Source organism: Mustela nivalis (assembly GCF_964662115.1).
Source record: "Mustela nivalis genome assembly, chromosome: 2".
NCBI classification, from domain to species: Eukaryota; Metazoa; Chordata; class Mammalia; order Carnivora; family Mustelidae; genus Mustela; species Mustela nivalis.
In genome coordinates this window covers 43095421-43109336 of record NC_139021.1, presented here as the reverse complement: position 1 = coordinate 43109336, position 13916 = coordinate 43095421, and the positions used below count along the sequence as shown (strand labels likewise).

At 39.2% G+C, this 13916-nt stretch overlaps 1 protein-coding gene across 1 annotated transcript; it reads right to left on the bottom strand.

Annotated features, from left to right (window-relative positions):
• Positions 1-1845: 1845 nt before the first annotated feature.
• LOC309859562 (uncharacterized protein) lies at positions 1846-13607 on the bottom strand. Its single transcript, XM_082720327.1, has 4 exons — positions 13584-13607; positions 3250-3401; positions 2749-2827; positions 1846-2090 (listed from the first exon to the last, which is right to left on the bottom strand). The coding sequence occupies exons 2-4, from the start codon at positions 3381-3383 to the stop codon at positions 1908-1910; spliced, it is 396 nt and encodes a 131-aa protein (XP_082576453.1). The 5' UTR covers positions 3384-3401; positions 13584-13607; the 3' UTR covers positions 1846-1907.
• Positions 13608-13916: the final 309 nt, after the last annotated feature.

Sequence of the window (13916 nt, the reverse complement as noted above, 5' to 3'; positions counted from 1 at the left end):
ATTGAGGGAGCAAATCAGGCAGATATATCTGATGAGAATATTCCATGAAGATGACATAGTCAATGCAAAGGCAGGAGAATATTCAGTGCATTCAGGAAGTGACAAGAAGGCCAGCAGGACAGGAGCAGGTAAGTCAGCAGGAAAGTGGCTGGTGACAGAACCCAGAAGGAATCCGAGACTAGAATCTATAAGGTCATCCTATATCTGCAGCAGTCATAAAATACTCTCCTTGGATCTGCTGTCTGGAGCCTGGTTGCCTGACAAATCCAGCTGCCTGCCGCCCCACCGCAGTCACTCCCACATTTGTGCCAAGGTCACATGACCTCTAGGTTGCCCCTCCCCCCCATTCAATGCCCGAACCTAGGAGGAGTACAAACAGAGGCCCATTTCTGTCCAGTGCAGGGCTTCTCGGAAAAGTGTCTTTGACTTGGAGACATATGAAGCCATTGCTACGGTGTCCATTGTGGTCTTCCCTGGTCTTCATCAGTGCCCACCACCACCACCACCACCACCATCCTCCCAGTCTCTGAACAGAAGACACTATTCCCTCCTACCCATTTCTTCCCAAGTATGGGATGGGTCCTTTCCCTGAAATCATAAAGCCCCTTAGACAATAAATTGGCTCATGTTTGCGTCTAACTTATGTGAATCATGAATCGACTGAAATTACTCAGCACCAAGAAAAGGGAGAAGTGGGGGAGGGGGGAGGCCAAAAAGTATTTCAAGGGATGCGCAGGCTCAGAAACGGTGGTAATAGTTACATCTATTTAAGGCCAAAGTCTATACATGAGAGCCCGAGGAAGATCCTTGCCCGCCTGTACATCAGGCTGACACCGGCTAACAGCCTTGCTGTATCTTCACAAACACCAGCTTTCAGTGAAGCTACCAGAAGCAAGGATAAAATTAGTCTCTAGAGGCATTCAGGTTTGTCTCTCAGCAGTAAACATAACCTCTAAATATAAGTCAACTACTATATCTGATAAACAATCCAAGAAAAGGCAATTTGATGGACTTTCCTTTTTGTCCCATTCATTTGTTTGTCTTTCCCTGAATCAAAATTACTCCCTTAGCTACTCTAATTACTATGTATATAAAAACTATAATTTCCAGGATGCCTGGATGGCTCCGTTGGTTAAGCATCTGCGTTCAGCTCAGGTCATGATCCCAGGGTCCTGGGATCGAGTCCTACATCCGACTCCGTGCTCCACAGGAAGCCAGCTTCTCCTTCTGCCTGCTGCTCCCTTTGCTTGTGTGCTCCCCCTCTCCCCACTGACAAATAAATAAATAAAATCTTTAAAAAAAAGAAACAAACTATAACTTCCATAGGTCTAGATATATAAGGTAGGAAAGTGAAACTCAGAAACAAATAGGTTTTTCCTAAATTGCTCCACTGGTAAGTGGTAATATATATATAACACGCAACATTTTAGTCCCTCCTCTCTGTCAAGTTTTGTCATAAAAAAATATTTTATTTGATTACAGGAGTTGTTATTTTTCTCATTTCATTAATAAAGGAATTGCAAATAAAGTTATTAAATGATTTGTCCAACGTCCAAGAGGCAAAGGCAAGATTTGATTCCAGGAATGCGTGAACTCAAACTTCAGACTCTTCATAAAGCCCAGAACAAGGCACCAGCCGGCCTCATCCCAGGGCCCTCCTCCCTCCTAACTGCAAAGAGCCTTGCTATTCCTGTTGAGATGAGAAAAGTTTATGAACCAGGAGGCGTTCTTGAGCAAAGAGTTTGTGATCAACTCTCCCAAAGAAGAATCTACAGATATTTTTGGTAATGCAGCCTTTGCAAATCTATTTATTTAAATACTTATGTAGTGTGTGCTTGGTGGAAATGTTTTACAGAGATAAGCTCATTTAATTCAATTCCCATAATAAACCTATGATGTAGGAACCTTTATCTCCATTTAACAGAATCTTGCCTAGGGTCGATAGCTCTGAAGCGGTGAGGGGAGGCTTCAGCCCAGGCGGTCGGGCTCTGTGTCAGTGCTGTTTGCTTTGAGGCCGGGTAGCCTCTCACGGGTAGCCGGGCAGCAACTCTCCTGTGGACATCCCTTGGTGGGAAAATTACAGATGAGTCCTAGCAGGAGCGAAAAGAATAGGGAGCCACCAGCAAGTTGCTTTCTTAAGGAATTTTTCCCCAGACCCTCTTTCCTCAGCAAGGCCAGATCTGGGCCCCATCCCTATGTCCCTTGAGTACCCTCTTCTCCCACAAGACAGTGTAACAGAGAACTCAAATCCTGGCCTCAGAAGCCACACAAAGCTGGGTTTGCATCTCCACTATCCCACCTATCAGCTGAGTAAGCTTAAGGATATATTTAGACTGTCTGGGCCTCAGTGTTCCTCAGCTGTAAAATGGGGCAACAATAATAACTATAAAAGATAATAGTAATAGAAATAGTCAAATGCCAAAACATCATAGGTTTTTGTAAAGTATAAATTAAATAAGACAGAAAAGCATTCAAGTGGTAATAGGTACTCAATAAACTTAGCATTTTTTTATCCTTGCTATCACATTCCTTTGCGATTAAATCTTTACTTATACCTATCCCCCAATATACAGTAAGAGCCTCGTAGCCCCCATGTTTGGCACACATGAAACATTCAGAAAATGCTCAGCGCCCTCTGAGCCCACAACAGCGTTCTTAATTACACCCTTAGAAACATGACACAACAGCTGTCCCCAGGACGCATCACACCATCACTAATCACATAGCACACTCTGCGCCTGCACGTACGTGAACTCCAGGCTTGCTTTCTCCACAGTTTCTCTCTAGCCGCGTGGGTTTCCTGTACCATGTGCCTGTTGAGTGCAGTCTGAAAATGGAGAGTGAATGGAGATAATTGGCTATATTATTTTGTGGAATATAAAAGATAATTCCTGCATTCCATTCCAGATGTCTACACAAAGTGAAGTTCTTTATTTTTTTATTTATTTATTTTTTTTACGATCTGCTTGTCAATAAATGTAATTTTGGGGGAAAATGCTATTTTTTTCTGTGTATATATTTAAATGTTTTCAAAGAGGAGTGATATTGCCCTAGGGGAAATTATGTGAGATACTAGGTCTAGAGCTTTTTATAAAAGTTGAGAACAATTAAATTCACCAACTTAATGTTACTTTTAAACCCAGTCTCTAAAGTGGGACAAGCTCTAAGAGAGACTCCCTTTTTCTGGTCCTCATCATTTCCTGTTTCTCTCCGTCAACTCAATGTCCTTTCCATGGTTCCGTTACTCACCTGTCCATTTCCTCTGGGGGAGGAACGAGATGAGTAATCCGCCTAAATTCTGCTGCTGTGTCAATGGACTTGACCTCTTTCTGGATCTCAGACAAGCACTGGAGAGCAAGGTGTTTCATAAGAGTCCAGATCATTCCCTGCAATGACTTCCCCTGCAGAAACCAATAAAGCTTTCAGTCTCCATTTCAACTGGATCATTGTCCTTAACATTTCTACCTATAAGAATCCTAAACTTTGTGGTGAAAATGTTTTTTTAAGAAGCCTTCTTCCTACTAGTCAACTAAATATTGCTCTTGAAAAAAAGTTTTTACAGGTAGTATTGGCAAGGTTCTTCTTTAAAATGGCATTATTTCTGTCATGCTCTCTCTCTTTACAAAGTCAATATAAACCTTAATCTTGTCATGATCTCATTTAATTATTTTGAACTTTTGGACCTCTTGTAGGGCAGATGGACACTTAGTTACTAGGTTGTTTATTGTGTCTTTTGGTGGGTAACTTAGCTAGAAGACTCTCTTCTCTACTGGGACTAGTTCCAAAGGAAGTTTTGATGTTTGTCTGACACTTAAGTTCAAAGACAGAAATAATTTGTGACAATAATAAACCAGAATACATATACTTTGGAAATCAGTTTGCAGAAGGACTTTGTAAAAGACGTTAAACAGTCACATTAGCGCGTGATTTTGAAGAACGCAGGAGATACAAAAAAGTCTGGCAAAACAAATTCACACATGTTCTTAAAAATCTACAGCTCCTCCCTACCTTACATAACTTATACCTTACATAAATAGCTTTTTCCACTACATAGATTGTGAAAAACAAACAAACAAACAAAAAATAAACAAAACAAAAATTCTTTTCTACCACTGCTAATAATTGAAGATAAAGCCAAGACCCCAAGCCACTCCAGGAAAACCTACCAGTACTTTGAGATTTTCACTCTAGACCTTAACGTCTATATTAAATTCTGCCAGTGAGGTAATGTTTCCATCCACAACTGCTCCAGTCAACAAGGCCAACAATTCCTGAGAAGGTAGGAGTCAAAACACTGGGGGGAAGCCACTGCAATCTATTTTAGCAACTAGAAACCTTGCTGAAAACTACTGAGGTGCAAAGATGCTTCGACATGACTGAGTTGAAATCCCATCGACTCACCTTAGTGCCTGGCTCATTCTCAGACCACCCAGTGGTTCCCACATGGTTCTTTGTGCCACTGAATAGCAAGCCTACTCCTCATACTTCCCTCTTCAAACTCCTCTGGGTCTTTCTCTTCCAGCTCTTTAATGGTGGCCTTCTTTTAGTTCCCTGAATACGTGGAGTGCTTTCCTTCAGGGCAGCTCTTGTACATGCTCTTGCCTCTACATGGAATATTTCCCTGCCCATTCCCATACATACACCTGCACGCCACCCCCAGACCCCACCTGTTTGTAGACTTTTTTATAATTGTTCTTTAATTTTAAGCTAAGGGATCTCCCCCTGGACTTTCCCTAGCCACCCTATAAAAGTAGGTCCCCTGAATTCATTATCACAGCATTTAACTAGTTTTCCTTACAATGTTTCTCATAATTTATAATTATATAGGCACTTAAACAAAGTTAAACAAAAAACATATATTTCCTTTGTTTACTTATTATCTGCCCCCCCCCCTTAGCTTAAAAGGCTAGGCCTATTTCTCATTCTACCTCCACGTATGGCAAACGGCATGTAATAGACACTTGGTAAAGGAATGTTTAAGGTACAACTGAATAGACAAATGTGAAATAGGAACTAAAAAGGGGAAACAGAGAGAACGACAAAACAATACGTCTGATAATAACCATTTCCTAAGTATTTGAAGATCTTATATTTAAATTCATTGTCCCCTACCAGAGTTCCTCAAGCTTCTCAGCTTATTAGAATCACATGGGGAATTTTTTTTTTTTTTTTTTTTTTTTTAAGTACCAGGTGCATAGGCTTCATCTCAAAGCAATTAAATCTGAATCTCCGGGAGATGCATACCATGTTTTGGTAGTTTTAAAAGTTCTGTAGGTAATTCTAATATGCAACTTACTCTAGCTTATTCCAGTAGTTCTCAAACATGAACTGCATTGGAATCCTGGAGAGCTTGTTAAAATATAAAAAAATAACATAAAAAAATAATAAATAAATAATAAATAAAACAAAATAAAATTTAAGTAAATAAATAAAACATAGAGTTTCCCCCACACACACTCCCAGGGTTTCTAATGAGTGTGCATTTCTAATGGATTCTCAGGTGATGCTGATGCTGCGGGTCTGGGAACCCGAGTTTAAACTTTCAGGTAGATTGCATTGGGCTTAACTCCTAGGGAAACAAAAAGGCTTGAAATGAAAATAACAGGATGTTTTCGGCATAGTTTCCACACTCATCACTTCAATGTTGTTCACAATTGAGTAGAGATGCCAGAAGTCACAGAATGCCATTCAGCTGAGGAATGGAGGCACCAGGACAGCCAATACGTTGGCAACATACACTGCACTAATTGTATATAAAGAATCATGAGAAGAAAAGGCCCAAGGCATCCTAATGAAGAAAGACGATGCCATGTGTCTCCAAATAGCCTATAACTTCTCTATCCATGCAATCATAAACTCAATTCTCCTAATAATGCCATCTTCAAATAGACTGACTTCTAGATGTGATTTTAAAAAATATCTTTACATCTGCATGCAACATGCAGCCTGTTGGTTTTTAGTGAGTTAACATGCACTTGGAGTAGCAATTAACTGTGCCATTGCTTTAAACTTTTCCTTAATGTTTAATATTTATGCTTCATCTCGAGTGTTCCAGCAGTCTGCGGGGGTCAGTTTCCTGGGTAAAGGCAGGGAATGTGATGCATCTTTAAATGCAGCCAGGCTGATCTACGCACTTAAGAGCCTCAGTACATCATTTTGCAATCACATATCTCAGAATAATTTATACAATCAATTAAAGAGCATTATCAAGGGATGATTTGACAACTGTTGCCATGCCAACCAGTGAAGTAGACAGCGCCTCCGTGTTTAAAGGCTGCACCTGGTGATGGATGTAGCAGATTTTGAGGACTCAGACAGAATCACAGATGTCCAAAGGTGTGGAGGGAACATGATTTAAAGCTTTGATGTTGTGCCATTTTTACTGGCAAAAGGGTGTTGATGGCATGTTGTTCACTTTCTCATTAAAATTCTGTCATTTTTCACAGTGTTCTGCATTCAGAGCTGAAAACTGAAGTGAGAATGCACTTTACAGACTGATAAAATATGATAGCAAAATGGATGATGTTCATTTGCAGGCTGAATTAATTTTTTAAAAAAAAGTTTGTGTCAGTGCATTTATGAAAAGCCCGTTAATCAGACGCCACTTTATCAGCCTTAATGGACATATCTTAAACACTTTTACATTAATAATTAAAATTTTGGATGGCAACTGGCTTTCCATGCATTGAGCTAAGAAGTATTTGAAGTAGGGCATGACAGAGCACTGTAGAAATAGAAATTACACTTTTCCATGTCCATAGTGCCTGATTTCTTGAAGCCAGTGGCCATGATCGAACCAACAAAGCTTAAGATTTTTGCAAGACTGACTGGTCTTTTCCCTCACTGGGTTATTCCAGAAACCAAAGGAGGTCCAAGGGCATTCCTAAGTATAGACCTTATACTGGTGAGCAGCTGAGATGAGACTAGAGCTTACATCTGTGGAATCAGCAAACTGATTCTCCACCAAGCATGCCATAATCCATTGCCCTATTAAAGCATGCCTTTCATAAACCAATTGATTATATGTTGATAAGCATGATAGATGCGGGGCCCACAATATCTTTATTATAAAAGTGATGGTTATAAATTTAGACTCTACAGCCAGACTGTTTGAGTCTCAACTCCAGCACTTGCCACCTATGTGACACTGGGCAATTTATTGGATCTTGTCCTGCCTCAATTTTCTCATCTATAAAAGGAGGATAAGAACGCTCACAACTCAAGGTTGCTGTGAGGATTAAATGACTTACAATGTGTAAAGCCCTTACTTACCACAGTGCCTAAAGGATTTCTCCTCGTGGTTGTTATCATTTCAGTTATCACTCTTTTGCCTATGAAGGCTCTTATCTTTTCTATAAACAGTTGTCGAAGCAATCACTAATTTTTGCTTTCCATTCAAGAATGTGAGTTGATGTAATGTAAGGTGGGAAGTGAATTGCAAAGTCCAACCAATGAGTTACTGCATTGAATGATCACGGAAAAGTTACATTGAGATAAAACAACCTAACAGACAGAAAATGAAAGGAAAGATGGCCAATAGAGCCTAAGAGGCAGAAAAAGTGACGGTATCATCCGATGTTCTATAAACAGATGTAGGTTCCTTCCACCACCACCTCCTTCCTGGGCTGAAACAGGTAGGCTAATAGAAGGGAGAGTTTTGTAGAACATAAAAGACCCTGGGATGCTTTAAAGCAAAATGACCACCCGCAGCTGTGCTCAGAGGTCATTTCATCAATAAAAAGGTCTTTTAGAGGCTTCAGTTTGAGACTGGGTCTTGAAAGCCTGCTGTCCTTTACCCTCCACTCTCAGAGGCAGGAGGACACTCTTCTCTGCTTGAGGAAAACTAACTGAAACCAAAGAAGTGATGTTCTGGCTTGAGGCTGAGCAGAAAAGAAATGGAACCCTTCGGGCCTGGGTAAAAGGAAAAGGCAAATCATGGGGGGGCACCACTTAGCAGATACTGTCTGTGCCAATCCCAGGAGGCCTGTTTGAACTTATAGGTGACTCAGGAGAAAAGTAACGTGTTTCAAATTCATTCTCCGTGTTCTTGGTATGTGCTTCATCTTCTATTCATCTTCTATTAGTAAGATTTTTTTTTCCCCTGAGATGGACCATGCCTTCCCATCCTTCCAACATTAAATGCACAAGAAAAGGAGACAAGAACTAAAAGCTAACATAACTAAAAAACATTCAAAGATAAATGTTTATCTTGGTTGATGTGAAACACGATAATGATCAATTGAGAGTAAACACTGGATGTTAAGCAAATTTTGATTTCAATAGCCTCAACTCTGAGTCAAAAGCTAGTACCCCGATACAAAAGATCATCTACATACCGTTGCCAGTAGGAAAGACTCAGATAATAAGTGCCTCCAAAGACATTGAAATTGTCTTTCAAAGTATACTGACACAGGGCTCCTGAGTGGCTCAGTGGGTTAAGCGTCTTCCTTTGGCTCAGGTCATGATGCCAGGGTCCTGGGATCAAGCTTCACATTGGGCTCTCTGCTCATGGAGGAGTCTGCTTCTCTCCCTGTCCCTCTGCCTGCTGCTCCCTGACTTGAGCTCCCTCTCTAATAAATGAAAATCTTTATTTAAAAAAAAGTATACTAGCACTATAGTTGATTTTGAATGCACTAAATCTATCTCTAAAGTTGGACACAGGACCAATCATTTGTAGAATGATGTATCTATCAGCAAATGGACAAGTTTCCACAGAAGGCCAGTTATATAGGGGCGGTTAAGATGTAAAGCACCATGAATATGTATGAACATGCAAGTAAATACCCTCAGTTTGTATACGTGATTATGCCACCTGAAGATTATACCACCTGCATCATTGGTGCTTGGTTTTTCCTTCTGGTGTCCACCTTTCCTAAAATGTGACTTTAAAAAAATATCTCTGTACACATATACACAGACACATACAGCATGACACACACAATGCATACAAAAGTGCTATGTGTGTGGTAAAACATTTAATAGACTCTGCTCTCAGGAGCTTACAATAAAGTTGGAAAGAAAATAACAAATATATGAAAAGCTAGATAACAAGATACTGATATGAAAAGGACCACAAGGTGATTTATACCTATTTGCCAAGTAATTGGTATGAAAGATGTATAGTGTAAAGTTAATATTTCTCTATAAACAACAGCTTTTTCTCTTGGGCCTTCCACTGTTTCATTTCTCTTTCTCTTCCTCTTGATTTTGAGAAGTTTCTTTATTTCCAATTTTATTTCAGGGATCAAATATGTATTTTTGCTTTTGATATAAATAAAATAAAAGTCAATATTTGATTATTTATACATGTTCTTTAGTATCATGGAGATAGTATAAGGATTCTGTGCTTAGAAACAATGGAAAAAGAGTTTGTTTTCTAGATATTGGTTTCAGTTCTTCCCATAATTGTCAATAACTCTTCTTGTGCAGAAAGTTTACTTGATCATTTAGCAAATAAGCATTTAATGAAAGCCAACTGTGTACCAGGCCCCAACATTACAAAGAAAGAAATGCAAGCCATGATTTCGTCTCTTAAGAAAAGATTGTTTTAAACGAAAATAAAAAATGAGAACTAACCAGTAATCAAATCCCAGGGGCCACCGAACGATGCAAAACTTTTGAGTTTTCTAAAAATCTCCCAACTTGTTTGATATTTGTGTTGGTCAAACTTTGGGATTTGTTTTGTTTGGTTTTGGTTTGGAGGGGCAATTTTTCTGGCTGTTGTTGTTTGTTTATTGCTATCTCCACAGATATGCTGGTAACACACCAGAAGCTTTCAGCATCCTGGGAAGGAGACAAGGCCCTCTCTGCATATTGCTGTGTTCCTTTCTTTCTGCTTCCTTTCTGTCTTAATGCTCTTCCTTCTGTCCTCTCCTGGGGCCATTAAACTTACCTCCTGTCTTCTGTAAAGAGAGGGGAAAAAAGGAGTAGTAAAGGCACACAGAGTAAGACGCAGAGCTCATGAAGCCTGTACCACCAGAAGGACAATGGATGCACTGTTGCAAAGCATTGAATATTTTGGAGATGAATCTTTTAGCTTGTACAAATCACCAGTCACTGTTCAAGTCACTGGGGACAGAGCCCTGCCTAGAAGACAAGTTAGAGGGTGTGTGTGGGAAGCTCTCCCCAAACAAACGTGAAAGCTTTAGGCAAACGGATTTCAAAACCAGTGGTTAAAGGAAATGAAATACACATGGAAAGACAGGGAGAGATAAAATGCGAATTTAGTTCAAAGTTACTTTACGACATACAGATGACTTGACTTAAAAAGAGCTGAAACAAAAAGTAATTATGAATTTGCTTATAAGACAAAAATATGCTAAAACAGTGCTAAGATTAGCCTTGTGTCAAGTTAAGGCCTTTATCTCCCCATCTCTTGGATCTGTCTCCTTCAAACCTCAAGTACAAACACTTGGAAAAGAATGATTGCGCATGTTGATTTCATGGTGAACCTAAGAACTTTGTTTGACTTTTCCCTTCAAATTTTCAATGCCACTAGGACAAGAAAAATTAATCCATTCTAGATCCCACAATGCCAAGTCCATTCAGAAGGCACTAGATAAGTGATTTTTTTATTTAAAAAAAAAAAAAAGTGTCTCCTAAGCATTATGAGTAGAAACTGTGAGGTCATAAATTTGAATCTCATTTTAAGAATGCATTTTGCAGGGGCACCTGGGTGACTCAGTGGGTTAAGGCTCTGCCTTTGGCTCAGGTCATGATCTCAGGGTCCTGGGACTGAGCCCTGCATCTTAGTCTGCTCTCCCCACCCTTCTCTGCCTGCCTCTCTGCCTACTTGTGATCTCTCTCTGTCAAAAAAATAAATAAAATCTTTACCAAAAAATGCATTTTGCAGTCTTCATCCTATTATGAAACTAGAGTTTCTCGATCATAGGTCTGATGTTAGATTGATGAGTAGTAATGTTAATAATTTTAGTTAATTTAAACACAAAGTTCTCTTCTTTTCAAAATCCTGTTTTATTTGTTTTATTTGATCTCTACAACAAGCCCCCTGACCTTCGTAAATGGATTGGATGGGCAAGATGAAGAAAAAGAACTGACATCCACTGACAACTACAGTGTGTCAGGTGCTGTGGTGATATGTTGCCTTATTAAATTTTTGTATAAAGTCTGTGAAGGAACTTTGCTCAAGTCACTTACTTGCTCTGTGACTTAATTTATTTATCTGAAAAATGAGGATAAGAACAGTATCTAACTTATAAGATTTTCTTGAAGATTAGATGAATTAGTACATCTTGAGTTTCTAGACAAGGGCACATTAAGTGTGTCATTCTTGTCTATTACTGTTCCCATTTATAATAGCTCCACTTCTAGGTGGAGAAACTGAAACTTTGGGAAATAACATAGATGAGCTCAACAGTTGAGAGGGAATTTGAATCCAGATCTACCTGACTCAAATATCCATATTACTGCAGCTTCCAAAATCCTGCAGAGAATAATATTTATCCATTCATTTGATTAATAAGGACTGAGTCCTTAGCTTTATGTCTATTAACAAACTGGGTACTTTGGGTGATCAAAGCAGGTATTTTTATACCCCCCACCATGGGAGGTACACCCATGTGTAAGACAACAATGAAATAATGTGCGATGCATTTCATATGGCAGGATTAAGTTCATTGCCAAAAAAGTGATGGAGACAGTAAGCATTTTGCATTTTGTGTATATAAGGCAGCGCTCTGGGTGGAAGCATTTGGGCACAATGCACTGGAGGATGCTGGAGTTGTCCTGGGTTGCCAAAAATAAATTCTTTATAAAGGAGAAGGGTGAAAATAATGATCATGGTTTTAGGAGATGTAACCATAATATAAGTATGTCAATACTGGTACAAACTAGTGTTATTTTATTCTAAATATTATTAGAAACAGAATTCATATCAAAATCTAAAACTCAGAAGCAACAATAAGAAAAACAGAGAATACTAGAACCAAGTAAATATCATACAATGTGAGTGCCAAGGGGTATGAATCTCTTACAGAAATCAGTGTCATGGGAGATGGGTACTGACAGCACATCCCACCTCTCATATACATAACAGACTCTTTGTATAGGAGTCAAGAGCAAGCAACATGGAAACTGTAGAACAGGCCAAGAGTGTGCTTTAATAATGGGGCACCATTGGCAAGGACTTGATGGGAGATCATCTAAAAGGCCAGTGAGTGTCCTAATAGCTTCAGGTGTGAAAAGAGGGCCAATCCAAGATACATAATGAAAGAAGTCCCCTACCAGCTGGGACAGTCTTTCCAGAAAAGTACTTGACTTCAGGGAATTACATCTCACTTAAACAAAATGAAGTAGACTTGATCCTGTCCTGTCAGGAAAAACCCTTGCAGGACTTACTTGTCCTTTTCCAGCTCTGATTTCTCTGACTTCCTATTTCTAAGGAATAAAGGTTTTTAAGGGCTTATTTAAAAAAAAAAAAGACTCATAAGGATTTTTAAGTCATTGAATAGCTCTTATGAAACAATATCATGATGAGTTAAGTGAAAATTAGAACCACATGCCTAAAATTTCCCTGAAAAAATACACATATCCTTTAAAATGAAGGAAGAAAGTGCCAGGAAAAAAATATGTTTTTAATTTGTTTGAGTCGAAAACATTTGAAACATATTTTTAGACATTTGCCAAGGATTTTCCAAAAGCCATTGGATTTCTCATAACCCCTAAAAGATGTCTTTCTTTTGAGGAATGTCAGGGAGTAACTGCTCATTACTAACTCAAAATCCTATCTTCCATTGTTTTGGACCATTACTATCTTTTTTCACACCTGCAAGTTTATTTGGGGTCAAAAATTAAATATTCACAATTATGGCTTTGGGGAAAGAAGTAAAGACATTTCACTTTTCTATCTTTTCATTGTTGATGAAGAAAACATTGACCCTAGGAATTTTGGGGTGAGTATCAGGGCTACATGTAGAAAAATTGGATGACCATTCTTATAATTTAGTTGATCATGGGTTAGCGACAGACCTAAATGCTGCCTGTTGTCAGAAATCTCCATAATGGTCACAGTTAAGCTTTTGATCTCTTTCTATATGGTTTGAAACTTGTATGAGGACAACCACTGATGCCCTGAGATATTCTATAGAGAAATTACTCCTATGACAATTTTAATGGGCCCTCATCTTATCCACTGGTTAACAGGGCAGATGAGTTTATCGGACCTACTGCTTGTCCCTTGGCACTAACAGGACAGTTATAGAATCTCCAAGTCACAAATCTACATGGTTATACCATGCCAGAGATAGTGGGAGTCCAGGCATGAATGGTTTAACACGTGGCCTTGAGTGTGTGTGTGTGTGTGTGTGAGAGAGAGAGAGAGAGAGAGAGAAGATGTTTGTGCGAATGTGTATGAGTGTATACACATGTATATGGGTGGAAGGGGAGGGAAATGACTTACATGACCAAAGGGTTGCTCATTAGCTTTTTACCTCAGAGGAAGCTGTGGCGTAATGAAGTGTCCTATGCTTAAATCTCAGGCATCAGGATTCAAATTCCATTTCTATCTAATTATGAGGCCTTGGGAAAGTGCTGAACGTGTTTGTCATATTTCCTTGCCTACTCACATTTTTCTCAAAGGGAAGCTTCCCCTAACCAAAGACTCTGGTGGTTAAGCAGCAATATTGGACTTTATAAAATACTGTCTTCATGAATGCAGCTGATTGGACCAGAAGTGCATACCTGATCCCATGGCAACCAATGTCTGGGAAATCCAGTAACTGTGAGCTCGACTCAATGCAATGAGATGAGCTAGTAAGACTTTCTTTCTCTCTTCCTCGTCCTCTTCATAATCTTCCCGTCAGTTCTGGGAGACATTACTAGAAGTCACAATGTATAACTAGAGCTGAAAAAGATGTGATGACCTAAAATATATGAAATCTTGATTTTTTTTTTTAAGA

Coding starts and splice junctions, on each gene's coding strand:
- LOC309859562 (XM_082720327.1), bottom strand. CDS start 3,383: ATGATCTGGACTCTTATGAAACACCTTGCTCTCCAGTGCTTGTCTGAG. Junction 2,828..3,249: donor CCCCCAGAGGAAATGGACAG/GTGAGTAACGGA, acceptor CTCCATTTTCAG/ACTGCACTCAACAGGCACAT. Junction 2,091..2,748: donor AAAGCAAGCCTGGAGTTCAC/GTACGTGCAGGC, acceptor CGCTCCTGCTAG/GACTCATCTGTAATTTTCCC.